Raw genomic sequence first — 27,607 nt, 5'->3', positions numbered from 1 at the left:
CAAAGGAGAAAGGCGAACAAGACTTTGGAGGAGAAATTTCCCCAGGAGCCAGTGATGGAAAGGCACCGAACCATGTGGCACCTTCTCCTGTTTAATTTTCAGACTCCACATTTCCTACCTCTAAGTCCAAACTCCACAAGCAGAATTCCCAGTTTCCTTCTTATAAAATGGGAATACCACTTACGTGAAGAAAAATATATGTGACTAATAAATGTGAAAAATGTTTAGCCTCCCTCTGATGAAAAATATGGAAATTAAACCAACAATGACATATCATTTTTCACTGACCAAATTGGCAAAAATGTTAAAGACTGTATTAACTGTGGAGTATAGTGAGATCAGCACTTTCATACCGTGCTTACAAGAGTGTGAAACAATATGACATTTTTGGAAAACAATGTGTAAAAATGTATTAATGACTTTTAAAAAGTTAATATCCCTGACTGATTCTTTCCTAATTCTACTTCTAAGAGACTGGCTTTGTGACATCAGATATGCAGACAGAGAAGCAGAAACAAATATATCCCTCGCAGTACTGTTTACTAAGCACTTAATGTGTCTACTACTACACAAGTACTTCACAGGTATCATCTGATTTAGCCTATGAGTCAGGTGCACTGCTGACCCATTTTGCAGGTAAGGAAGCCATGGCAAGAGAGGCTTAGTAACTTGCGTAAGGTAACAAATAGCCTGTAGGTGGTAGAGTTCTGTTCCAACCTAGACAATTTACCACAGGGCTCCTGCAGTGGAGGGCTTTCCTATTATATTATTTTACTGTTTACTTTTTGCTCCTCTGCCAGACCATGAAAGCTTAGGCAAGAAGCTCCTGTCTCTGTCCCCAGCCTCTCATCTAGTGTCTGGTGTTTATGAGGTCCTTGATAAATATCTGCTGGAGGAACAACCTAATAGAACCTTTACTATCTTCAGAGCTAACTCCCCACTTACTTACACTTCAGCTGTTCCCACTATAAGAATTGGCTTCTCACCCTGCAAATAACTGGTAATAATCACCACCACCACCACCACCATCATCATCTTACCTCTCCTCCATGAAAATGTTCCTGATTCCTGCTCACAGGGGATGCTTTTACTTCTAAGCACCATGACATTTATTTTCATTCGCTTTGTGATAATGACATTATACTTGCATTATTGTTGTTTGCATGTTCCAGGTGTCAGAACTGCAGACTCTTTTCCATAAGGGATAGCTTCCCATACATTTTGCATCCTCCTTAGTGTTTAGGAAAGGGTCTTCCAAGGAGTGTGTGTTCAGGAATAACTAAATGCATGTTATGTCTTCAGAAGTAAGTATTTAAGGTTAGACTGTTCATAAAACACATTCCCCAACTAGAGCTCTTGATAAAAAGACTTTAGCAAAGCATTGCTTTATTAGCTCTATTGTATAAATTTATAATTTCTAAATTATATGTACTCTTACTTTGTACATTTGACCTTGCAAGATTAGTAACCCAGTGGGTGTTAATCCCTTCTGCTAGGCCCCCGTCCTCCAATTAAGGCCTATAAGATCAGACTAAATGCCTGTTCTAGACTCAACAATTTCATTATTCTCATCCATATTACTCCTAATTTCTATCCCAGGTATGAGTGTTCTCTGATCAAGTTGGCTTGAACCCACATTGAGCTAATGAGCCGTAATTAACCCACCTGGATGTTTACCTTTCATCTCATTACACTTCTGTTTTTTCACTTTTTTATAAAAACTCACTTGCAAAATTAACTAAATTGGGCCCAAAGTGGTTCTATCTTTATCTAATGTGCGTAACTGGTTTGCTACTCATTTGTACCAGTCATCAGCTTGGGTAAAAAGAAGGGTCACATCTTTTGGTTTTTGATTTGCTGTTAAAACTCTCTCCTAAATTAACAGGAAAAACAATTTCACCCTTTGAAGGTCTCCCTAATATCCATGCCAGATTTCTCAAGAACGCTAAGAGTTTACTTAGGCCATGGTTCAGCCTGATTCTAGACCTCAGATGGAAAGAGAACTGCACATTCTGAGCAATCTACTGGTAGACCTTGACTTTTTTTTTTTTCTCCTAGTTTGTCTTTGGCTTGCAATATTTCAGGTTGTATTCATTTTCTCCTTCACTGATCCCAAGATAGGTCCACTCTTCTGGGATGTTTATGTCTGGAAGGACTTCCAGAATCAGCCCTATACTGTGTTGAAACTGGTCCTCCTTCGTGAACTTCTAATTCTTTACATAGAGGTGGGTTCATATTGCAGATGCCCCATTATCTCATGGAGGAGTCCCTCATTTTCCTTTTCTGTCAGTTGTCTCAGTTGAACTATATCAATCTACAGAAGAGTTTCTAGTAATTTTGAAGAAGTTTGAACCTTCGAACTCCCAATAGGATCTTTGACTCCTTATTACTTCCCCCACCTCTTCTCCAGAGATCAGTGTTGTCCATACCAAGAATGATACTTTTGCTATGCTCTGAAAGTCTTTTACTTCTCCCCAAGGAGAGGATGTGTTTATTAGTCTTTGGGTGCTTGTGGGAAGATGCAGACTTTTTTTCCAAAGCGATTCTCTGTGTCCACCTTGATGAAGAAGCAGCCAACCACTATTACTAATGTTACGTTCGTTCTATGTCACCATGACCTGCTTCATGTATTTAACAGATGTGTATTCTCTATGTATAGATCTTTCTGTGTTGACTCCCTTCTGCCTTTTTTTGCACATGTACACACAGTGCAGGTGTATGCACACACAAAGTCACAACTGAGAGCATTAGCTATTTCAGATAATGTAACAATTGAATTTGGGAAAAACAAGGAAAATTCGGGCCTTTGAATAAAGAAAATTTTGTCTCTTTCATAGAGCCTTGTGGTTTCTATATGGCTAAATGGGAAGGAATTTGTGAAGTTTGTGGTTGGGAGTCTGTGCCTGCGGATGGGAATGTGGGAACACTGGTCACTTCTGCAGTTCTAACCATCCAATTCCAACCCAGCACCCCCACTGGACTCCAGCTGTTCAAGGGTTCCTACTATTCTAGTCTTCGAGCGTGAAATTTCCTCACAACTGTAATCAGTGACATCACTGGGTCCCTTCCAGAGAATGGACCTGAGATTGTTTATTTTACCATTGAGGGTTGGTAAGAATAGAGTTTGAGATTTTGCTAAATGAGAATACATTAGGTACAGAGCCGGGGGTGGTTTTGATGAGGAGGAATAGTGTTGGTGAGTTCGTGATTATTTTTGTAGATCTGTGAAGATATTTAGAAATTAGTTGATTTGTAAAAGAAAAAACAAATCTGTTGCAAGGCTGTTGTGCTGCCTGTGATAGAAATGTACTGTCTTAAATGATCTGGATATTTAGAATTTAAACTTACTATTTCTGCTTATCTCCTCTAACTCTTAGTTCAAGTATTCTGTGTGTAGATTGTTCTTACATATTTGGAAAGGGACAACTTAGGAACGCATGCTGTTCTGGGTTGTACTGAGGGTCCAGTCAAACTCGGAAGCTGTATTTAATCAAATAGAACAGATACTTGGACAATAAGGCCCATAAAAAGGATGATGAATTTGTCAACCAGTCTGTAAATATGTACAAAATAAAACTTTTCCTTGCTTATATTTTTAGCCATCATGTGTGGGGAGTAGAGTCATGCTTCATGTGTCTGAAAATTGACTGTGTGTCAGGCACTGTGCTAGGCAGCGTCCTTTGTATTGCCTCATCTGATCCTCTTTACAATGCTATAAATTGAGAATTAGCACTTTTATTTTCTAGAAGGAAGTAGTGGTTGGATAAATGAAGTAACTCTCTAAGATCACACACCTAAGAAGTATCTAGATTTGAATATGAATTTTTTATAATAATTTTTATTATATTATGTTAGTCACCATACAGTATATCCCTAGTTTTTGATATAAAGTTCCATGATTCATTACTTGCATATAACACCCAGTGCACCATACAATACGTGCCCTCCTTAATACCCATCACCAGCCTATCCCATTCCCCCACCCCCCTCCCCTCTGAAGCCCTCAGTTTGTTTCCCAGAGTCCATAGTCTCTCATGGTTCATTCCCCCTTCTGTTTACCCGCCCCCCTTTCTCCTTCTTCCCTTTCTTCTCCTACCGATCTTCCTACTTCTTATGTTCCATAAATGAGTGAAACCATACGATAATTGTCTTTCTCTGCTTGACTTATTTTGCTTAGCATTATCTCCTCCAGTCCCATCCATGAATTTTTTTTATTCCAAATCCAGTTCTTTTTCCATAGCCCAAATGTGCTGCTTCTCTTACTTTCTGTTTTTTTTAAACCTTGACTTCCTAGTAATCTTTTTATTTATTTATTTTTAAAAAGATTTTATTTATTTATTTGAGAGAGAGTGAGAGAGCACAAGTGATGGGGAGGGGCAAAGGGAGAGGGAGAAGCACACTCCCCACTGAGCAGGGAACCCACTGTGAGGGCTTGATCGCAGGACCCCAAGATCATGACCTGAGCCAAACGTAGACGTTTAGCTGACTGAGCCACCCAGGTGCCCCAGTAAGTCTTCCTTTTAAAACCTTGTAAGTTTATGCCTAAGAAAGGGATATGTTTTTGTTCGTATCTGTTGCATATCTTGCCAAAGGGAATAGTTTTTAATCTCCAAGTAGACTCGAAAGCATCAAGTAAATTATTTGACTTCCCCTCCAAGTGAATTTTACCGACTTGCTGTGCCAAGTTCTGTGTTAGGCATTTGTTACATACTAAACAAACACCAGTGGCTGGATAGATGAAAGAAGATGTGAGAATGTTGTCAGTGTGTACTCTTGCCCTTTCAGGGATATGCCTGAGAAGTTGGGAGCTTTGCACAAAGCTCTGGTTGCAAGCTTTGTGTTGAAATGGTAATCCTAAAGGCTAAGTTAAAGTTTACTTGACCTTTAATCTCAGTGCTAAAAAACACTGTAACCTTCTTATACACCACAAATTTCAGTGAAATCTATTATACATGTCAGAAACGAGTCTTTCTGACAATTACTCAACCACCATTGCACAGAGGGTAAACTTAATATTTTACCTTGTTATTTCCTGATACCCTCAGAATGAGCCAAATTTGGTCAAAGTCAATGAACATTCAGTTCTTTTGAAGTGATCATGGACAGACAGGTCCATATAAGATGCCTGGGAGTTCAGAAGACAACGCACTAAGTTTGACGCTTAGAGCCAGGTCCTCCATCCTAAACTCAAAAGGAAGTGGGAAATGAACTGATTTGAACAGAGTACAGAGCAGCTGTAGGTACAATGAGGAAAAGTTGAAGATTGTGATGAATTTAGTTTTGTTCAGGGTGTACTGAAAATGGTACTGGAGAAAGAAGGGCAAGGTGGGAATAATTTCATTTCTTGCAACCGTGGGGAATGAGATGTAGTTAATATTGTAGAAAGCAGGATCCATATGCAGATCAACAGAAATTCAAACAAAATAGAAGTTCAGATAAAATAAATAGCTCCTTTCCTGAACTGTTACGAGTTGGCCTGATGTTGCAGGAAGAGCCTTCCACAAAGCCCAGTAGACTGTGTGTGGGTCCTGGTGGCCTTGGAGCACATGGAGGTGGCTGTCTCATCACTGTGTTATGTGGCTCTGCTCATTTTCAACGTACGTGTACAATCTGCATATAATCTGTGGTACCTGACATCATCCGCCAGCTTTTTTTCTTTATTTTGGGGGCACATTTGCAAGCAACTTCTTAACCCTTTCAATGCGTGTGAAAGGGATATAGTTTTGTTATTAAGCATCTTACGTAGCTTGCTAGAGCAAACATTCTTTATCTCCAAGGATACTACAAGCCATCAAGTAAATCATTAGACTTTATCTACAAGTGAGTTGTACTGACATGCTGTGCCCAGTTCTATGTTAGCCCTGTCTTACGTACTGAACTAACACCAATAAGAAGGGCCTTGGGGGCAGGGTCTTATGTGAATCCCTTGATTACTAGAGGGAACTCTGTGCAGCCACCTTTTCTGCTCCAGTAGTCTCAGGCTAGGCACTGCTTCTCACCAAGGTAAAGGTCATCTAGGAAGATATCTTCCCTATGAAAGTGGAAAACTGTAGAATAAATTCTAAGCCCGAAAGATATAAAGCAAGAACATAGTAACTCATGGCAGCTTTTTTATTTTTAGTTAGGCTCTTTTGATTGGGAGGAGCAAAGACCAACTAAATTGTTTCAGAAAGAAGGAAAAAACCACACAAACCAAACAAAAACAAAATACAGGGGAATTTATTGGGAGCTGTTCATGAAAAGAGCTGGAAAGCTGTGAGGAACTAAGACCACTCCAGGCTGGTTACCTGCTGGGTCTCTCTTGAAGACATCTGGTCTGTATTTTAAAGTCTTTCTGATTCTCACATGACTTCTACTTCAGGCTTCCTCTGCCATCCCATAGCTTCTGTTTTCTCATTGTTTCACAGTGCTCATGACCTTGCTTTGTCATGGACCCTCATCTAGTTCATGTTATACATAAAAGACCCGCCCATGCTTTCCTGGGTTTTGGTTCAGATTCCTGAGAGAGACAGAGAGTCTGATGAGCTGGGCTTTTCTTTTCAGATCAGGCCCAGACTGCTTAGGGACAGGCTGCTTCCTGGACAGGCATCCACTCCTGGTGAATAGTACTTGTGCTGTGCAAAGAGAAGCTGAGCCTGGGGGCAGGGGAGGTTAATCTAAAAGAAAAATTAGGCGTGATTGATATACTCCATGACATATCAAAGAAGGAGGCTTAACTGTGCCTCTAGAAGTTACTCACTGAGCAACATGGAAACCCTCTTCTAGAATATATTTAATAAATAAAGCCAATTATGTATCTGAAAAATTTTACTATGACCAACGCGGGAGATCTTTGCCTTTATGTGAAGGAGAAGAGAGAGAACCTGCAAGTTACTCTCAGGATTAAGAAGTTGAGAAAATTAAGGAGAGATGAATTTACCTTTCATCACCAAAGTTCCTTACTGAGCTTCTGCACTCACTGAGCTCTTGAGGACATTGTGTCCCACCCCTTTTACACTTGGAAGGACCTCTGGGTCAGATTGTGTCCTCTTTTTTTTGGGAAAAATGGTGAGAAACTGTGTTACTGTGATATTACTCAGGAATGCCGTTGCTGCTGTATATCCATTCAATTTCATGAGGCCAAGAATAAGAGATCTTAGAATATACATTTGCTTTATCAGTAAGAAAGTAAGAAAAAAAAGAATATCATGCTTTCTTAATAGACTTGGAGGCAGTTTTGAGAACTGATAGCATCTAGTAGTCATCTATGTATTTTTAAGTGAATAGGGCACAGGAACTAACAAGTTGAACTCGAGAAAGTTTGGTATCAGGATGCTTTTGTGAGTTGCTTGGATTTAAATTTGCAATCCTAAGTCATCTCTACGTAAGGAACACTAAAGTGATTGACCTCTTGACCAATGTGCACAATTACTGAAAACTATTAGATAGGCAAGGGGGAAGAAATCAGTGTCAAGAAAACAAATACACTGAGAGAAGGGAAAGACTAGGAATTATCATTCCCCTGGCTTTTCTGGAGGAACGCTGAACAGAAATCTTAACAAAATCAATTTGGAATTATTTGGAGAGAAGAAAGTTTTTTAACTGGATAGCCTGACTTCATAAAGGACAAGTCCTGTCATACTAATCCAATCTTCTGAGATGAAAATGAAAGGCTGGATAGATCAAGCAGATAGATTTATATATAATTCATTTAGACTGTAGAGTGCTGTGGATATGATACCGTACGGTATGTCCATCAACCCCTGCATGCCGCCTGAGATAGTGGACATCAGACGCTCATCATCCACCTGAGGACAAATCTAAGGCTGAGTTCAAGGCCAGTGTTACTTATATTTCTATCCACAGTCGTATTTGGATTGAAATGCATGGGTGTTTAATTTGCTGACTGCACAGAGCTAGTGGGAGAATTGGCAGGGAGAGAGATAAGTACAAAAGAGCTTAGGAAATAAAACCGTCTAGCCGTACTGCCCTCTGTTCTCATCATTCCGTGATGTATTCTGAAACTCCTGTGATCACTTAACTTAGGAAGGTCATCGATTATTTGGTATATTTTGTTCTTATCTTCCAATCAGCTCACACTAAGGATGAGGATGATGACTTACACTTCATTTCTACCTCCCATAGCACCTGATAGGTATTTAATATATGTTTGATTGATTAACAAACAATTAATAAGATCACAGAGAACAGATTGTATGATGTCCAGTAGAAGGATACTGTAGGATAATAACACGCATCAAATCTGTCACTTGTTAACAGTACCCATGTGCCAGTGAATGGATGCATAGGAGTGAAGCTTAAGGAGCTCATGAAAATAATCTGTATTACTAGGAGAAGGTAGAATTTAACTAGATGACTGTGATCATTCATTCTGTGATTTACAAAATAGGAAGTGTAGATGGTTCAGATGTAGCTTACAGAGACGATTAAAGGAAGCTTGAAGATGTATGGTGCAGTGGTTGAATGTGTGCATTCTGAAGTCACACCTAGCCAGATTTTCAAACCAACAGTAACTTTGGGTGAGTTACTTAATGTCTCCAAAGCTCACTTTTTCTATTGGTGAAATGGAGGGTAACAGGGCTTACTTCACAGGGATGTGAGAATTAATTGACCTAATACATGAATAGTATCTAATACACTATAAGTGACCCAGTAAGTATTGTAATAGATGAAGCAAGCCATCATCTATCTTGAAATCAGTTTGATTTAGTTCCATAAAAATTCTGAAGGCCTAATACATGCCTTTCATCAAGGAAAGCATGAGAGTCAAAGGGCTTAATCTGCGGCATGATGGAATCAAGATAGACATAGGGAATAATTTCTGAAAGTCAAGATTGCCACTGGTCTAAGTAACTGAGGAAAACTGTGGAATTCTCTTTGAAGACTTGCAAAATAATCTAGTTCTACCTCACATTCTCCCAAACTGGTTTAATCACAGACCTGTCTAAGCTGGACTAGTGTCTTCTCAAGCCACTCTGGTTAATATCTGTTCTTTGAGATCTTGGGTTGGAATTATTTAATGGAGAGTTAAATAAGCTGTGCTTATAAAAGATTAGCATATTGGCACCTTTTAGCAATACTGAATTAATGTCAAAATGTCGTTGCTGAGCCATAAGGATGCCCCCGTTTTGTTAGCATGGATCGGGATTCAGCAGCCAGCTAATGTGAACCTGATAGCTTCAGGTGAATTTCTCTACTGCCAGTTCTAAAGATAATGAGACTGTGTATATAAGACTCATACTTGTCTGGGATGATTCATCCATAGGCAGAAGCCCCACCGTGAAGGATCCAGATTAGAGATTAATAAATGCTACATCTGATTATAACAATGACTCTTTTCCAGAAAGCTCTGCGCTGCTTTCTGTTTGAAATGCCAACCATTTTCTTTTAAAGAGCTTTTTTTTTTTTTTTCCTGCTTGCATGCTCCTGTCAGAGGAAAAGTATTTAGGTGAAATGCTGTGCACTGTAGAAATGCTGGAGACCACTAAATGTGGTTTAAAAACAAATAATCAAACTTCAAAATAAGAATGGGCCATTTGTTTACTTGCCAAGTTCTTATTTGCAGGAAGGATCTCGCCAACTTTGATAGCTCTCTTGAGTGAAGGCTGCTGCTTGTCCTCACTTGGCCAATCTTCCAGAGTGAAGATAAGATATTGACAGCATTTTACCTCCCCAAGACCCCAGAGAGAAGAATGGAAACACTGGTTGGGCTGAGGGTGTAGGCCACTTGGTACATTCCAGTGGGGTCCTTTTCCATTGAACTATAGGACTGTGGGAAAAGGAGGCAAAGAAGGAAAGATCTTCAGATAGGACTGCAGTGTTGACTATAGCAGTGACAAGGTGGTTTCTGGAAATGTTGGCACAGTTGGTACCACTGAGTCACAGGGCACAGGCTGGGCCAGAGGGAGTGACACTTGAGTGAGTTTGAAGCTGCATCTGCTGTATTCTGTACCTTCTAAATCAAGTATTCCTTCTTTGTGTGGGTTAAAAAAAAAAACACACAGGTTGTTTTCAAGGAATCATAGACAAGATTGGGTGGCTAGAAAAATAGTCTTAGTGTGTTTCTCTCTGTAGCAGTTGAGGAGCTGGGTACTGGTTCTAATTCACTGTGTTGTACTCTCAGTGAGACTTATATCCCCATGCCATCCAGAGCATGAGGAAAAGAAAATGAAGAGTAAGCAGTTAGGAACTCTGAACTCTTAAGGGTCCATTTTTAGTGCTAATAACCAGGAGGCATAAATGAAGCATAGCAAAAGTAAGAGTTGAATAAATCTGGAAAAGGAGAGCAATTTTCAGTATAAACTGAAGACAATCTCAAGTCAACTTGGATGCAGCCAGTCAAATACTGGACATGTTCACTCTGTTGAGGCCGTGCATACTGGAATCTGAACAGTGAGTCTAGGGAAGGTCAGAGAGCTGGGAAGACTGGGATAAACCCCACCAGGGGGCTGCCTACCACAGCATGGGGGCCAGCAAGCTCTGAGAGACCTGGTATGATTCAGATTGGTGTGGCTATACAGGGATTTGATATAATAATGTACAAAGCAGCAAACTGTTGGCACTACTAATGTGCTAATCATCTCACTGTTAAAGTCAGGAAAGGGGTGTCAGACCTCAGCTGGCATCTGCAGAAATAGGGAATAGGGGCCAGCATCAGGGATGTTGGCAGTTTTTCAGGGACTGTGTAGAAGAGTTGGAAGTTCTGAGTAGGGAACCTCATCCAAAAGTGATGGAATAAAACTCAGGACCATGAGGAAGACACTTAGTCCTTTGGATTGGACCCATGGTGAGGCTGTTAGGAAGGAAGGCTTCTTCTGGGTGGACATGTCTGTACTCAGCCAGGCTCACATCAGTTGCACCAAATTCTGGGTTTAGAGGAGCCCCATCAGCTCTAGAAGATGTTATAGGTGAGGAGAGTCCTTGGCCAGTCCCAGTTTAAAGATTGGAAGGCATGCCTGGTGGTTCAAGTTCTAAGTCCTACAATTAAGAGAGGCCAAGATAGTCAGGTGCTGACGAGCTCTTGAAGATATGTATATATATATTTAAAATGCCTGTATGCAATTTTATTTTCATTTCTAGAGCCCTTCGAAATGTGTTGCCTCTTTTAGATGGAGGAGCAAATTGGTTTGGGAGATGTGAATAAATTCAAAGCCGCGTTGATTGTGAATAGCCATACTTTTCTGATGTGAGGAAGCAGTGATCAGTTTTCCAATCCAGGGACTTAGGAATACCCATCACTGGATGTTTAGTGCAAAAAGCCTTCTCAGAAAACTTCTTTCTACCATTGGAGACAATGGCTTGTTAACCTGTGCCAAATGAGCATGGTTGGCCCAAATTCTAAATTCAGGGATGCTTTGTCTTCCTATATGGAAAAGGGACAGAAGCACAATAACTCCCTGTTTTCCAGAGATCTCTTGAAAAGACCCATGTGTATGGACATAGTCACTATGTCTAGAACGAGTGCTTTTGTTATTTTCGGCAACAAATGAGGTGCTAACACTCATCACTTGATCAAATACAAAATGCCTTTTCTATCATTCCCCTCCTATGAGCACCTTCCCACTTCTGTACTCCCATTGGTATGTGAATGTGATGTTCTGATCAAATATGTATGAAGAGATGGGAATGTTAATTTATTTGAGACAAATGTCAACATCTTTATTCTGAAAAATGCTGCTAGTATGTCAAGTACTATCACCAGCTTGTATTTAACCCTGTCCTTTCATTAATAATCACAATTCTCTGTAAACTCTACCCCCTTGGCTCAAGTTAAGCGGAAAGACTTTGAAGGCATAGGCAGTTTGGGAGGTAGTTATTTCGTACCTAATACTTTTTTTGTTTTCCCTTGGTTATATTGTTTAGTTTTATGTTGCCTTTCTTTTTATCCTGTTAAATGCCCAGATCGATATTAGTGTTGGCTCCACACCCAGTCTGGGGCTTGAACTCACAACCCTGAGATCAAGAGTCACATGTGCCACCTGAGCCAGCCAGGTGTCCCCCACACTTGATTTTATAAATTCGCCTAAATAAATACAGTCTGATATTGATAATCTTACTGCCTAACAAATACTGCTAGTTTAATATTTACACTATTTTCTTCTCTCTCCATTTCATTTTTTTCCCAACTTTTCCTTCCCCCACCTTCTTCCCTTGCATTCAACCACCGAACTTGATTGTTGCTGAACTTGTCAGCTTGTTCTTTTATAGAAAAGAACCTCTTAATAAAAATACAAGCCAATCCACCTGAGAGTTGTTTTGATGTGCATAATGGAGTAGGCCATAGAAAGGAATTTTAATTTAAGATGAAATGAAATAGCCTTGTTAAGATTTTGGCAGTCCTGATACCTTACAGGGGAGCGCGAACACATTCTAGAAGTTCTCTTAGTACTAGCCAAGCCCTTTGCTCCCTTACTTAATTCTGTAATTCATTTGGGTATACTAGTGAGAGGAACTCTGCCTTTTTATTTTTCCCCTTTTATTTCCCCCTCTGTCTGGCTTATAATAAGCTTTCTTCTTGCTATTATGTTGTCTCTGAGTTCTGGAATGGGAAGAACCTTCTAGGCATTCTCAAAGTGAATACCGTTAGTTTGCTTCTCATCTGTGACTTACACTTAGCAATTGAAGCACATCCAAGAAGGAGACTCAGTCATGGAACAAAATGGGGCAAAATTCAAGGAGAAAGCCAAATTATCTTCTGAAAAAGCAAGTAAGAAAAAGAATGCTGGCTTCTGCAAGAGTTGTTTAGTGTACAGAATTGTTCTTAAACTACCTCAGTCTGCTTGAATTTTTGCTCCTGGGCTTTTGAAAACCCAGAGCGTTCTCCTTTGTGTGCAAAGGTTTAAAAAAGAATGGATCTGGCATTTAGCAGGCAGGAAAGATCCTGATTCTCCACCAGTGAGCTTCCGTCACGTGTCTCAGTCATGATATTTCTGAGTAATGGCAAGGCTGGAGAACATCAGGCATTTTCCCTATCTTGCAAGGCATTGCTCACAAAACTCTGACACTATTCAAAGCCACCCGCAGTAGCTAACACCGGCAGCCTTAGTCACCTGAAAAACCATAGTGTGGAATCAGAATTTCTAGTCCCCAAAGAAGGGAGTTTCTTAGAGTTAGGTGGGGAGAGAACATCCTTCCCCTATTTGGGAGAGAAGAGATTTTGTCCTCCATATTCTGCTTCTACTCTGCTTAGTGTGAAAGAAGAAAAGAAGAAATAGCTAGGAGTAGGTGGGCAGGTGGGCAACCCTCACCTCTCACCCCATCTTAGGGCAGATGGGCAACCTTCCATACTTATTTCCTAAATCTGGTGGTAGTGGAGAAAGTTTTCAGATAGTCTAGCATTTCTAGCCTTTTCTCAAACACAGATCCTCCTAAAGAACTTAATTTAGAAAGGAGAACTCATATACTCATATACTAGGAGGAAGGACTAGAAGGAAAATCAGATTTATTTAATCTGATTCTATGTTAATGTTCTAGCAGGATCCTAATCCCTATGATGTTATGAAGTGCTCAGATTTGAATAATGTAAAAGACTTTGTGATACTAGAAAAACATAATCTCAATTGGAAAGCCAACAAAGGTAAACTGGAATGGAAGATTATCTGGTTGCAACATCAGTTACTACATTTTTAAATTCAAGTAGCATCTACTGAGGCCCTGTTTCAGGTACTGAATTGTGGCAGTGAACAAACAGTGATGATCCTTGCCCTCCTGGTGTTTACACTCTAGTTGGGAAGAGGCAGTAAGTTCATAATAAACATATCAAACTACTCATGTAGTCTGTCAGATGGTGATAAATGCTAAGGCAACAAGAAAAAATGGAGCAGGATAAGGGGTCAGGCAGGCGTTAGTATTCTGTTGTAGGACCAGGATTGGGCTTTGTTGAGAAGTTGAGGTTTTAGCAAAGACTTGAAACAGGTGCATGTGGATACCTGGGTAGCTGGAAGAAGATGGTTCCAGGCAGAGAAAATAGCTAGAATAAAGGTCTGGAGCAGGAGTGTGTATGTTCAAGAGAGATCAGAGTCCCTAGGCAGAGTGAGAGGATGGGAGGATGGGACCCGTGGGGCAGTGGCTGTCCAAATCAAGAGTGTTGGCATTTTCTTTTTAGTGGATTGGGAAGCCATCGAGGGTTTGGGGCAGAAAAAACATCTTATGATTTAATTTTTAAAAGGATCATCCTGCTCCTTTTTTGAGCATGGTTTGTAGGGGGTAAGGGGGCAGAGGCAGGGAGATCAGTTAGCAGGCTGTTATAGTGACTGGCTGAGGGATGTTGGTGGCTCAGACAGAGCTGGTGAAACTAGGTTGGTGTTCTAGACACATTTCGAAGGTCAGCAGTCAAGAGAAAGAGAGGAGTTGGAGCCAGAGGGATTGACTTGCCTTTAACTGAAATGGGAATGGCTGAGTCCAATTGTGGAAATGCTGACCATGTTTCTAAGATATCCAAGTGGACATGCAGAATAGGTAGTTAGATACATAAGTTTGAGGTTTTGGAGCAAGAAATGTGAGAAAGATTGGCATATAAATAGGATTTAAATCAGGAGATGGGATGAGATCTCTGAGGAGGTGAATGTTGATAGAAACAACATGAGGACCAAGGATTGACCCTGGGAGACTCAGCTTTAAAAGGTCAGAGGGAAGAGAAAGAACCAGCAAAGGAGACAGAGGAATAGTAGCCAGTAAGCTAGGAGGAAGGTCAAGAGAATGTGAAGCCCTGGAAACCAAGGAAAGAAAGCCTAGCTAGGAGCCAAGTGATCAGCCATGTCAAATGCTCCTCATAGGTAAAGGATGAGTGCAGGAGTGCTGACAACACCGACTCCATTTTTGGCCCTACGCCTTGCGCCCGCCTCTGACGCACAGGTGGCACCACTTGACATAACTAGTAGAGATCCTCTAGATCTCTATCTAAAGTGGCTCAGATAGAGTCACTTTAGATGACTACCCTGTGATCTCACCACCATGCTCCTCACTCCACGAAAGCTGGGAATTGAGGTCTGGATAGGGGTGGTGAATAGCTGTGTAGAGTTGTGGATCATCCGTCTGCCCATTCCTCTCAGTAACTTACTCTAAACAAAACTCTTGTGTAAATGGTATGGAACGGTTTGCTTTGTGTTTTGGCATTAAGGTGTCTTCTCAGTCTGGAGGGTACGTTAGTGACTCTAACAATGATTGCAGATGGACATTGGACTTGACAATATCAAGGTCACCTCTGCCTTTCACAAGAGGAGTTTTAGTGAAGTTAAAAGTCTGGTTGGAGTTAGTATCATATGGGAGAAGAGGAATTGGAGGAAGTGAGTATAGATGATGTTTTCAAGAAATTTGTGGCAGAGGAGTAAGGAAGGGGCCACTAGTATTTTCTGCTTCTCTGCCTGGCTCCAAGGGGGATGCCCTCACATTTTGTAAAAGAGTGATTTATCTATATCTATATCTATATCTATATCTATATCTATATCTATCTATATCTCTATTCAGGCAGAGCTGATTTCTGTGAGGCCAGTATGTGCCATCAGCATAGAAATTTGGAACAAAAAAAAAAAAAAAAGGAATGAAATTTGAACCAGATGAGACCATCAGTTATTTCAGTAATCTCTCACCCAATAAAGGAACCTTCTTTTTTAATATTAATACAAAGCCATTTTTTTTCATATGCCACCTAGGGATCCAGAGATGAATAAGGCACAGCTCCTGCTCTTGAGAAACATGTTTTTTTAGTGGGAGGAGGGAGGCATATATGCTTCCTGTGTGATAAATATTAAGATAGAGGCACATACAAAGTATTGTAAAAGTACAGGGCAAAGAGAACTAACTTACCTGGGGAAGTTAGGAAAGATGATATGCATGAAAACCTGACACTTGAACTAGACCTTAAAGGTGAGCGTGATGTTTTCCAGGCAGAGTGCTGGGGAGAATCTCTTTATCAAATAATAATCCAGCTCCTGTTCAAATGCTTACAGCAACAGAGAACTCACTACTTTATGAGTTTCATTCCATTCTAAAGAGCTATAATTGTTGCACACCTGTTTCTTCTGTTGAACCGAATAAGGACGTTTAATATTTCTACTCATTAGTCCCAGTTTTCTCCTCTGGAACTAATGGGAAGAGACTTGTCTTCCTGACTTTTAGGTCATTTCTTGTGTTTGAAAATAGATATTATGTTTTCTTTTAAGGCCATCTCTTTTCCGTTTTGAAAGAGGGAACTGAATAGTCTCATGTTGGGTTCCCTGGGAAGCAGACCCTGAGACCAAGGTGAGCATACAGGAGGTTTATTAGGGAGTGCTCTTGAGATCATCTCTATGAAAAGAAAAGATCAGGCAGAAGTGGGCAGAGGGAGAAGTAAAGAAGTGATGTAGTGTTAATGGAAGCTGTAGCCAACCCTGTGGGAAGTTCTGAAAATTGACTGACCCTTCAGAGGTATCTGGAGTCGAGGCAAGAGGACAAGGTCTTTATACTGCATGACAAGCAGTCATTCAGGACAGTTTGTCCTGGAAAGGGGGCATGACTTTGGCCAATCAGCTGGAGAGATTCAATTCCCAGAGCGGTCTGGCAGCTAAAATCTGTTGCCAGGGGCATTATCAGCAGCTGCAGCAGTTAATTTTTTATTTCTGAAGTGGATCTGTAGGGGTTCTGGGTGATGCAGAAGAGGAACCTCACATACTGCTAACTCTATTTTGGAGACCAATAATAGAATGAAAAAGGACTCGTTTTCACTTCTTATTAGAAAGTAAATACCATGAAACACCAAAGTGATGAGGGGTTCAACGTAATGGTTCTAGACTGACGGGGTCTACTGTACAATTGTATCTTCCCTGTGTTAATTATCTCGGTCGTGGTGGCCCTTTGTACACGAATGCTTTAAAGATGCTCAAAAGGCAAGGTGAAGAAGTACATTCATGCAATAAGTGTGACTGGAAATCTTCATCAGGAGATAAAAATGTAAGTGGGGAAGCTGCAAACTGAATTATACCCCTGTCCTTCATCCTAGAAGATGACACTTCTTGTGGTGATCACGATGCAAGCTGGGTGCCTGCAAAGATGGATGCGTGGCCACCAGTCCTTTCCACTCCATGCACACACGAAGATTGCTCTTTGATTTGTGGCTTCGGCCATAATTTGCAAAGCCTGTCACTGCCTGCAACTTATAGTTAGCCCAAAGCTTTGTTGAAAAAGAGCTGTCCCATTCCCAACTGCTGTACAGCAGATTGATGTATCAACTAAATTAATAACACTGGACCACTCATTATACTAGAAAACATTTGCCCAAGCCATAACTCTCTCTCTTGATTTCTGTTTGGCTTCATTAACCTCTTCTTAGTGCCACAGATAAAATAGCCATGTAAGGCATCCTTTATTTAATGAAGGATTGGCAAGATAAAAAGTTGAACGGGGCATCAATGGGAGAGAGGAGTCAGAAAGGATGATTGTGGAGGATGATAGGATTAGTTAGAGGAGGGTATGGAGGGGGTGAGCTGGAGCCATATTAATTTTTCTCTCTTCTTACTTTTACCTTATATTATTGGTTTTCTTCACTTAGTAGCTGGTGATTTCTTTAGGAGCCCATTTATAATTGTGAGAGGGTTTTAAGAGAAGACTAAGAGAGAAGGTGGTAGGGTTGGTATATACTAGGTTGGTTTTCTTTTAAATTAATTTTCATTAGCATGGGCTCATTTACTATGGACCCTCATGGTTTATCTCTCAGGGCCATCTCTCCCTGTGTATTTGAACCAGCTGTGGTCTCACAATAGATGGAGAGTTGTGGATATTCAAGAACCTCCTTGTGATAAGATATGTTCCCTTATTATAGAAAATGGGTTGAAGTCCTTTGTTTACACTTGGGATTCCTTTCACCCGTAGCCTGTACATTTTAAGGTATATTTGGAAGCTTTTGTCACTTTGTTATATCCACTAGGTTTTGCGAAAACTCAGGTTGAAAAAGGGAATTTTGGGACTCCTCAAATGAAATGTTCGGAAGTAACAGGAAAATAAATAGCTTTTTCTCTAAAGCCTTTCTGGGCAGCGAGGTGTGGGGGGGGCTTCTGTCGCTGGCTTTCCCTTCCTGCTGTGGTTCTCTGTAGACCTCTGACAAGTCTTGGAATAATTAAACTTTGTTGTCCTGGAATCCCGCTATAATCCTATAACCTAAGGACAAAGCCAGTATTACCTGAAGAAATGCACTTGCGTTGTAGTAGGAGACCAGGGGCAGGTGGGTCAGGGGGCAGGGGCTGGCCGCAGTTCAGAATAAGCACACATGAAGTCCTTATTTTATTCTGAATGAATTCCCACTCCTCCCCACCCATCCTCCCTGCCCTACCCGCTCTACTTCTCTGAATTCCCTGGCCCCATGAGGCTCCTCTCTGACCGGATGTTTAAGCCAGAGGAGGGAGCTATGAAAAGCACCATTCTACCCCTAGCAGGAAGAATTGCCCTCAAATGACTAAGGATCTTCTGTTTCCTTCTGGATTGCCTGTGGGAAATGTGAAAAGTTCAAGCCATATGAAGTAATCATCGCTCTGGCAGAGCCAAGGGGCTGGCAGCTTTTGTTGCTGAATCAGGGTCTCTGGATACCAGCTGGATATTTCCCAACCTGTATTTTTTCCAATAGTGGGTGCCCCCCAAATACTCAGCAATTTCTCAGATGTACAAGAATATCTTCCTGAACTAAGAAATCACTATATAATTTTGTTTAAAAGCCTGGTCTCTCATGACTGTACTTTGAAGCTCTAGTCTGGGGGATAGAAAAGAACTGCCCCTTTTAGAAAGACACGGTTTTGTTCGCCTGGATTGTTCTAAAATGGAGATAAGCCATTGGATAAAAGATAGGGGCACTGACAAGAAAAGAGATGCCATTACCCAGGAGGAAGTCAGGGGAAAATGGATTGAGAACGAAGGACAAGGCCGAGAGGGTCTTCATCTCGCTGTTTCAGACTCTTCTAGCTGGAAGGTAGAGATAAAATGCAGGGCTTGACATCTCAGAACAGCAGGTGAAATACAGCTTAAAATGGGAGAAATTTAAAAATGGCTTCTCCCTCAAAGGAGGGAGAAAAACAAGATTCTCAGAATTGACAGAGGTTATGTGTATAATACACAGGTCAGACTGAGACCTGTGGCATTAGACAGGTAAGAGGAAGAATAATCTATGTGCTGCTCTGAAATAAACCTTAATCATACATGAGCTTGAATCCAAGTCCGTCTGATTGTAGCTTAGATACAATTTTTGTTTGCGCCTTACTCTAACTTGCATATCTCATTATCACAGCGGAAGACGAAAAACTCAATGTGTTATTAATTCAACATTTATCTCTTTATAGAAAATAGACTGACCTACTCCCATGTGCTTCTCCTTGATATCCATACCTGAGTACCACCCACCTGCTAGGCCAGTGTGCTTATACCACCTCCGTCCATAGGTTTAAGGCTAGATGGGTGGCATTTCCATTTATTCACTCGGAGTGATATATATCCACAGTTGTGATAAGTTCAGAAGGCTCAAAAAATAAAAAGCCTGTGTATCCCTGGAACTCATTTGACAGTGAAACCTGACCTGAACTGATGTGAGGCCATTTAGAGTCTTTATCCCCCTTAATGCAACTCTTTCTGTTTCACAATAGAAATATTAACATATTTGATTGTAGGGATCTGCCCTGTGCTCCAAAGATTTCAGACAATGCGAATATAGATCTATGTTGATTTTTTTCCCCCTAGAATCTAGGAGGTAGTTTTAGGAAGAAAGGTATTAGAAATGCTTGCAACTCAAACATCCCATTTAAAAAGGCATGTGAAAAAGTAAATAATGAACACAATCCTTTCTATACAATTGATTCAAACTTTCCCTTACCATCTTTGGTTTTTTTCTTTTCTTTCTTTTTTTTTTTTACCTTTTTACTATTCTAGGATGAATCCTCCATGTTCTTCCAGTTTGGCCCATCAATTGAACAGCAAGCTTCTGTAATGCTCAATATCATGGAAGAGTACGACTGGTACATCTTTTCTATCGTCACCACCTACTTCCCTGGCTACCAGGACTTTGTAAACAAGATTCGCAGCACCATCGAGAACAGCTTCGTGGGCTGGGAGTTAGAGGAAGTCCTCCTGCTGGACATGTCCCTGGATGATGGAGATTCTAAGATCCAGAACCAGCTCAAGAAACTTCAAAGCCCCATCATTCTTCTTTATTGTACTAAGGAAGAAGCCACCTACATCTTTGAAGTCGCTAACTCCGTAGGGCTAACTGGCTACGGCTACACATGGATTGTGCCTAGCCTGGTGGCAGGGGATACGGACACAGTGCCCTCAGAGTTCCCCACCGGGCTCATCTCTGTGTCCTATGATGAATGGGACTATGGCCTCCCTGCCAGAGTGAGGGATGGAATTGCCATAATCACCACCGCTGCTTCCGACATGCTGTCCGAACACAGCTTCATCCCTGAGCCCAAGAGCAGTTGTTACAACACCCATGAGAAGAGAATCTACCAGTCCAACATGCTAAACAGGTGAGTGTGGGACGGAGGGCACACTGATGGCAGAGGTGAGGGGATGGCCTTCAGGACTGGGGTTGGAGGTTTGGAAGGGCTGGGAAGAGCAGTTCAAGATGTCAGGTTGAAGGCCGGCCGCTGGGATGGCAGTTGTTGGTGATGGTGGGAGTATTTCAGATCCAAAGCTTGCTGTGCTGGGTTCCCGTTCTAAGAACTACACAACAGCTCCCACTTACTGATCACTTACTATGCACTAGGTGCTACTCAAGCATCTTGCAGGTCTGACCTCATGTAACCCTCAAAGCAATGCTCTACTAGGCAGGTGTTCAGAGTTGCTTCCATTTTATCTCAAGAAGATTAGGTGTGTAGGTATAAACTGTCCAGAGTCAGTATCCAAGGAAGAGGCTCAGTCTGGAGTTGTGGCCAGGCCTCTGCGGGCCCCACATACTTGACCACCATAAAAGACACAATGGGCATAGACATGAGGGAGGACCTAACCTGTCCCTTTACTTAGAACCGCTGCTGTAGAGGGAGGGAATGGAGAATAGGTTACATGGGTCTGAAGGCACATGAAGAGGGTCCTTCCCTTGGTTTTTGTCTCCTTTGCCTCTCTCTGCCTTTTAAGTATGGCGTGCTGCCATAGAGACAGCCTATCTAGTTGCTCTTAGTCTGATTTCTTCAGGAGGAAGAAGATACGGGTGGAGTTCTGCTCCCCTGACCTAACCTCATAATCCAGCCATGACTCCAGCGTATCCTCTCGTGGGCGTTATGTGACTGTGTAGGGCAGAAGATTCTCTACGAGGCTTCTGTGGTTCTGTGATTTGTAGAAAACTGCTGCATATGAACACTGTAAAAATTCAGACGATGCAGAAGACCAGAAAGAAAAGAAAAAAATGGCCTTAAATCCAGGGAACCAGAGATGGTCATTGTGGAAATAATTAGTGAACATCTTTCGAGCTATTTCCCAATGGGTGTATACCTATATGCATATATATCTATACTTTTACATATATGGAAACATAACTATACATGCTGTTCAAAAACCTGACTTTCTTTGACTTGACAATATGTTTTGGGCCTTCCATTTTAAATTCATTATGAATTCTATCTGACAAATAGAAAGCTATGCAGAAAGCACATACTCCAGTACCATCCAGCTTAAATAAAATATTAAAGTGTACTCTGGGGAGTTTGAAATACAATTAGTGGAGGTTGAAGGTGTACCTACTTATACTTGTTTACCCTCTGGAAGGAAGTTGGACTGAAGCCTCTCGGCTAAACTCTTAATTCAGAGTTGCAACTAAACCTACTTTTTTTTTTTTTAAAGTTTTATTTATTTTAGAGAGAATGAGTGAGTGTGAGTGGAGGAGGGGCAGAGGAAAAGAGAGAGAGAATCCTCAAGCAGACTCCCTGCCAAGTGCAGAGCCCTATGCGGGGCTCGATCCCGGGATCCTGAGATCATGACCTGAGCTGAAATCAAGAGTTGGACGCTACCCAGGTGCCCCCTAAAGCTCCTTTTAATGTAGCCCTATCTGTGATCCAATCCTAATATTATTCCACCTTGAACTCTGCTTTCTGCCATGCCTAGTTATCACTGCTTATTTGGTACAGTCTTGTTTTCTTCCTCCCTCTCTAGTCATTCTATCTCAAAGTCCTTGGCATGTTCGTCTGCCTTTAGACTTCTCTTAAATATTGATGCTTCTCAGGGTTTTGTCCTAGACCCCCTCTTTTGTCCTCCATTGCCAGGGCTACAACTGACATCTGTCAGTTCCCCCAAATTGACCTCTGGCTGAAACCTTTCCTGGGAGCCCCAATCTGTATCGCCAGCTGTGACTGGATAGGCTCCTTTGGATGACACAGGGCCTTAGAACACACCATATCTGAAGCTGAACTGCTTTCTCTCCCATTCCCCTCCCACCCTCTTCCGGGCAAATCAGTACCACCTGTAAAGGCTACATCCTATTACCCATTGCCTCAAGTAAAAATCGCCTGGGTGTCCTTGCTTTCACACCCCCGCCATCTCCTAGCTGACCTTCTCCTAGTGCCATTTCCCACGGATTTCCTCTGGAGTGTGCCCACTGGCTGCATCCATCCCCAGGGCGCTGTGTCCCTTGTCAGCTCTTCTTACCTGCATTGCTGCAGGGCCTTGTAAATATCTTCTGGCTCCCCGTACTGCTTCCTTCCAATCTACATTGCAGCCAGAGTGATCTAAAATGAAAATGTGATTTCATCACTCTCGCACTTAATGCCTTTCAGCGGCTTTTCATTGCTCTTGTAATGAAGTTCCATCTCCTTGATGTGGTTTATCAAGTCTTCCACTGCCTAGGCCCGCCCATCTTTCCAAAACTGTCTCCTGCCACACTCTCCCTCAAACACTGTATTCTTGCAGTGCTGAACCTGCTTTAGTTCTTTGAAAATACCCTATTCTTTCTCTCTTCTAGCTCTTTTCTCTGCCTTGAATATATTTCCCAGGAGCCCCTTCCCACCAGGAGGTAAATGCAGATGCTCCTTCACCTGCCTCCTTTCCATTCCTCAGGCTTCGGTCCCGGCCTCACTTCCACTGAGAAAACTTTCCTGGACCCTGGACTAATGGGACCCTGTTATGTGCTTTCGCTGCATCTTAGGCTTTCCCAGTAAAGCCACTCTTGAGACAGTTCTAATACTGTGCTTTGTTATCACTTGTCCCTGTAAGTTCTGGGAAAGCAGTGACCTCTCTGTCCTACTTATTTCCATGTCCCTCCCTCTTAATGCTCTGTGTGGCAAAGGGAAGACAGACACCCAGAGTGAATGAATGACCTCCTCCAAGAGGCTGAGCTGCCCAGTGCATTTACCTGCCCTGCAGGAGCTTTCTTGTTCTGTTCCTCTTCGCAAGATAATAGAGATTTCCTTGAAAAACTTAACTATTTATTTGGTTCTGTACTTTCAGGTTTTCTCCTGTGGTCTTTAGTGTTAAATTATAATCTGATGCAGATTACTCTACCAAATACTGGTTCATTAAAACGAAGACTAACCAAAATGTCTGCCAAACAATGCGAGGAAATCAAATGAGTGTTAAAGTCTATCAGTTTTGGTCCAGGAATGCCTACTTTTACCCTAAAACTTTATCCAGGTAAACCGTCATCTGTAGATATTCTCATTTGCCATTTGGTTTACTTTCCAATGGAATGCTCATGCTCTCCCTGAAGCCTGGTCTCTGACCACTATACCTTTAAAACTGCAGTTGGTTCTAACTTTTGTGACCCTGTCTTGTGGCCACTCAGAAAGGGAATGTCCTCAGACCTTATTGTCAAGACGGCCACGAACACCCAGCGCCATCTTTGCCAGTGTAGCAGTCCTAAAAAGAACAGGGATTACCCAGTCCAGATGATTTATAGATTCCTTGAGTACCAGGGTAGAGCGGAGAGTCCACCTTGATTCCCCATGTGTAGTGCACAAGAAGTGTTTTCATACTTATCAAAGCACTTTTCCATGAAGGGCTTTCCTCGGTGAACTTTCTCTTCTGCCCCAGTTCTCTGATATTGTTTTGGGGGGTTCTGTATCTAACTGCCCGCGAGACCTCTTCTCTTGGCTGTCTCTGCTGTCTGTATACCAGCATCCCTCACGCGCCCCCATCTCTTCCTCCTCTCAAGTGCAGCTACTCAGGGCTCTTGAATCCAATCTCTAGCCTCTCTTGAGAATATTTTAATATCCTTTTCTATCAAGGCCCAGAAAGGATTGGGGTTGACTAACAGGGACTATAAGGAGCTAGCCTCGAAGTCGGAGCTATTAACCATGTGGCACAGCACTCAGAATCATCCGCGGAATTCAATTAGGCACACTCAGTCCCAGCTCCTCTTATCCTGGACTGAAATCGGCCTCCCCCCCCCACCCCCTTCAAGAGCTCTGGTCTCACTAGGGTCACTGTTTTAAATAACAAACCAAGCAGCCACACCATTTAGCCACAGCAGGAGATCTTTGCAAATAAAATTGTTGAAAACGGTTGGTTGTTTTATGAGGATGACTTTTTCTTTGGCCTGCTGCTCATGTCTCTGCAGTGGCAGCAGGAAGGCTTCTCAGGAGGTATCCAGGACTGACCCAGCCCCAGGTGACACCAGAAATGTAGAGGCAGGAAGCTCTTTCTCCTCTCGCCTTCTGGAAACCCAGGAACCTTAACAGGCTTCTCCGGAAGCATTAAGGGGGAGGTAAACCTCCCATTTATACCTGACCAAACTGTGCCTTTGTTTCTGGGGAGGGAGGTTCCAAAGTCTAGACTTAGGGAACAGGGATTGGGGACTCTATGTGATCACTGAATCCCAAAGAGAGACACACCTTTGAAGGGATTCAGTTATTAGTTACCAAAGGAAGTTTGTTGTTGTTGTTGTTGTTGTTTTTAAATGACGTATAAGCGTTCTCAGAGAGGATCCTGGAAATAAACATTATTTATCAGGTATCAATCCAAATTCCTTACTGATAACTTCTTAGTTCCTTGAAGCTTAGCCGGCCATGTATGATTTCAGTGACTATCTCCAGATAGGCTCTAGGTTGCTGGACAAAACTGGCAAGGTTGCAAGAAAAATACAAAAACCTAGTTAAATTGGAATTTTAGATAAACAATAGCTAATTCTCTTAGCATCAATCTGTCCCAAATATTGCATGGGACATACTGATATTAAAAGATAACTTGTTTATCTGAAATTCAGATTTAACAGGGCTCCCGTTTTGTTTAAGTGTGACAACCCTATTTTGTACACTAGTAAGAATTAATTTTCTGTTGGAACTTTGTAGCATTCATTTATGCCTTATTAGTAAATGTAGTCCAGTGCCCCATACTGTTGCCCGAGACATGCTGAGATAGAGTTTTATTCCAACTGGGAACTTTATTTGATTGAAAGAGTTGAATAATTTCTTCTGTCATGTGTTCTCTAAGTGAAGGATCTTCTTAGTTCCTGAGAAAAGTCTTAACGTTTTGGTACCAGATGATCTGAAAGTGTTTAGAAAGTGATTAGGCCAGTCGTCTCAACCTGTCTTTATTCCCCTGAGCTATAGAAGAATTGTTAGCTATTAGTAGGCACATGTCTGTATTTTTCCTTTATCACTTCCCCAGGGGAGTAGTTAATGGTTATTTTCCTTTTCAATGTGCGCCAGTACTCTGCTAGTCTGTTTCTGTCACTCAGGTGATGGCGCACTGGCCACTGACCTCCAGGCTCGCTGTCTGTCCTGAACACCCACCCAGTGCTCCCAACTTTGGGGAAAAAAACAGATGCTCTTTGAGATGGCTGCATCTCAAGAGGCCAAACCTCTTATGAATCTTGCCTAGTTATTTCCCCCTGGTGTCCTCAGTGTTCCTACTCAACATTTGTTTTGCAGCTTCCTTCCTCATAAAAATTGCTGTCTCAAAGGCCAGAATCCTCATCTTGGCCTGGCATTTGAGAGGTGAGGATAGCTGATGTGAAGAAAGGTGCTCTGTTAGGCTTCTCCTAGAAGAGCTGTGATGAACTCCATCCTCCTCTAACCTTGAGGCAGACTCCCTAGCCTCAGACCCATTGTAGTAGCTGGATTATTCCCACGGGATGCCCACTTGACTCTCCTGGCCTGAAAAGTGCTGAGAGGTTAAGAAATAAACGAGAATTTGAGTCCATTCATTTTTAGACCCCACGAGCAAGAGCTGCTTGGTCATTACCCATCTTTTCGTTATTAAATGTTCATGGGGTGCCACGCATAGGCAGATTTCTGGGAAGGCAAATATGTATTATAGGTTCACTTAACATAATTTACATGTGAATAGCCAAAAGGTTTGGTGAAAGCTTAGTTATAAGTGGGCTATTGGGCATAGTGGACCTTCACCTGACTAAAGAAATCCATGGAGTCTAAGGAAAGCTGCATTTTCATATGAAATCCGTAGTACAACAAGACACACCTGTGTGTGTAGAGAGGGACGTTATCTGCTCAGTGGTGTAGGACATACAAATTGGGGGGAAAATAACTCAGGAATTTAATAACCGTCCTGAAAGATCTTTCAGTGCTTTCACTGTCCGTGGAAAAATGACTCAACTGAGGGTTATTCAGACACTTCTGTTTTCTTCTCCTCTTCCACATTCTCCTATTGCATGTATAGTCATTTCAGTAAGTGAACTTAGCTTCCTTCTCTTAAATCCAAACCTGTGAAGAGCATTTGCAAATGTTTAGCACTGAGACCCCTATGTGATTCTTTCCACAATCACTACCTAATTCTGTGGCTGACTTGTAAAAATTCAAACACACCTGTGACATCATTGGTGTTTCTTTCCTCTTTCATCTCTTCTGTTTTCTTCCTCCTCCTCTTCCTCCCTGCTCTTCTACTTCTTCTTCCTCCTTCTTAAAAAAAAAAATGTTTAGGGGCGCCTGGGTAGCGCAGTCCTTAAGCGTCTGCCTTCGGCTCAGGGCATGATCCCGGCGTTCCGGGATCGAGTCCCACATCGGGCTCCTCCACTGGGAGCCTGCTTCTTCCTCTCCCACTCCCCCTGCTGTGTTCCCTCTCTCGCTGGCTGTCTTTCTGTCACATAAATAAATAAAATCTTTAAAAAAAAAATGTTTACAGTTCGAGGAGAAGGCAGGAGATAAAGGAGTGAATGGGAGAAGACTTCCATTTCATGGGGGGACCAGTTTGAGGTGGGAAAGGGTGCACATCTGTGCTGGGAGCAAAGACACAGGTGGTCCGTTGTCTGTGGGAAGGAACAAGATGGTCTCAAAGAGGACAGAAGCAAGAGCGGAGGATGGCCGTGGCTCGCAGTGGAGTTCAGCAGATTCTGCCTCAGCAAGGACACGGTCCGTGGTAATGGTAAGCGTTCAGAAGAGAGCCATAAAGTCTATGCTGAGAAGCAGCCAGGCCGTGGAGGTTAGGAAGTCCAGCATTGGTTGTCATTCTGAGTACGTACTGCACACCAGACATCGTGCGGTCACCCACCCAAGATGATCTTTGCAAAAATCCTGACCCATGCACGTGTCTCTGGGAGACGCTCCTGATCGCTCCATTAGCAGGACAAGTTGTATGCCCACCCTCTCCCTCCCAAGAGCTCGCTGCCACCATCTCTTGCTTCATTTTTCTTGGTAGCCCTTACCTGACCTACCATATACATTTTATTCTTTAGGATTTTTGTTGTCTTACTCCTCTTAATTGAATTCAGACT

General features: G+C 42.0%; 1 protein-coding gene across 1 annotated transcript in view; it reads left to right on the top strand.

Annotated features, from left to right (window-relative positions):
• The window catches only part of GRIN2B (glutamate ionotropic receptor NMDA type subunit 2B), a 277,553-nt gene that overhangs the window by 84,406 nt on the left and 165,540 nt on the right, over window positions 1–27,607 (top strand). The window contains exon 2 of the mRNA XM_008707015.2: window positions 19,882–20,480. Within this exon, the coding sequence (XP_008705237.1) occupies window positions 19,882–20,480 (599 nt within the window). The remainder of the gene's footprint in view (window positions 1–19,881; window positions 20,481–27,607) is intronic.

The sequence above is a fragment of the Ursus maritimus genome, unplaced genomic scaffold (genome assembly GCF_017311325.1).
Source record: "Ursus maritimus isolate PB19 unplaced genomic scaffold, ASM1731132v1 scaffold_26, whole genome shotgun sequence".
NCBI lineage: Eukaryota > Metazoa > Chordata > Mammalia > Carnivora > Ursidae > Ursus > Ursus maritimus.
This window is presented reverse-complemented; position numbering and strand designations above follow the sequence as displayed.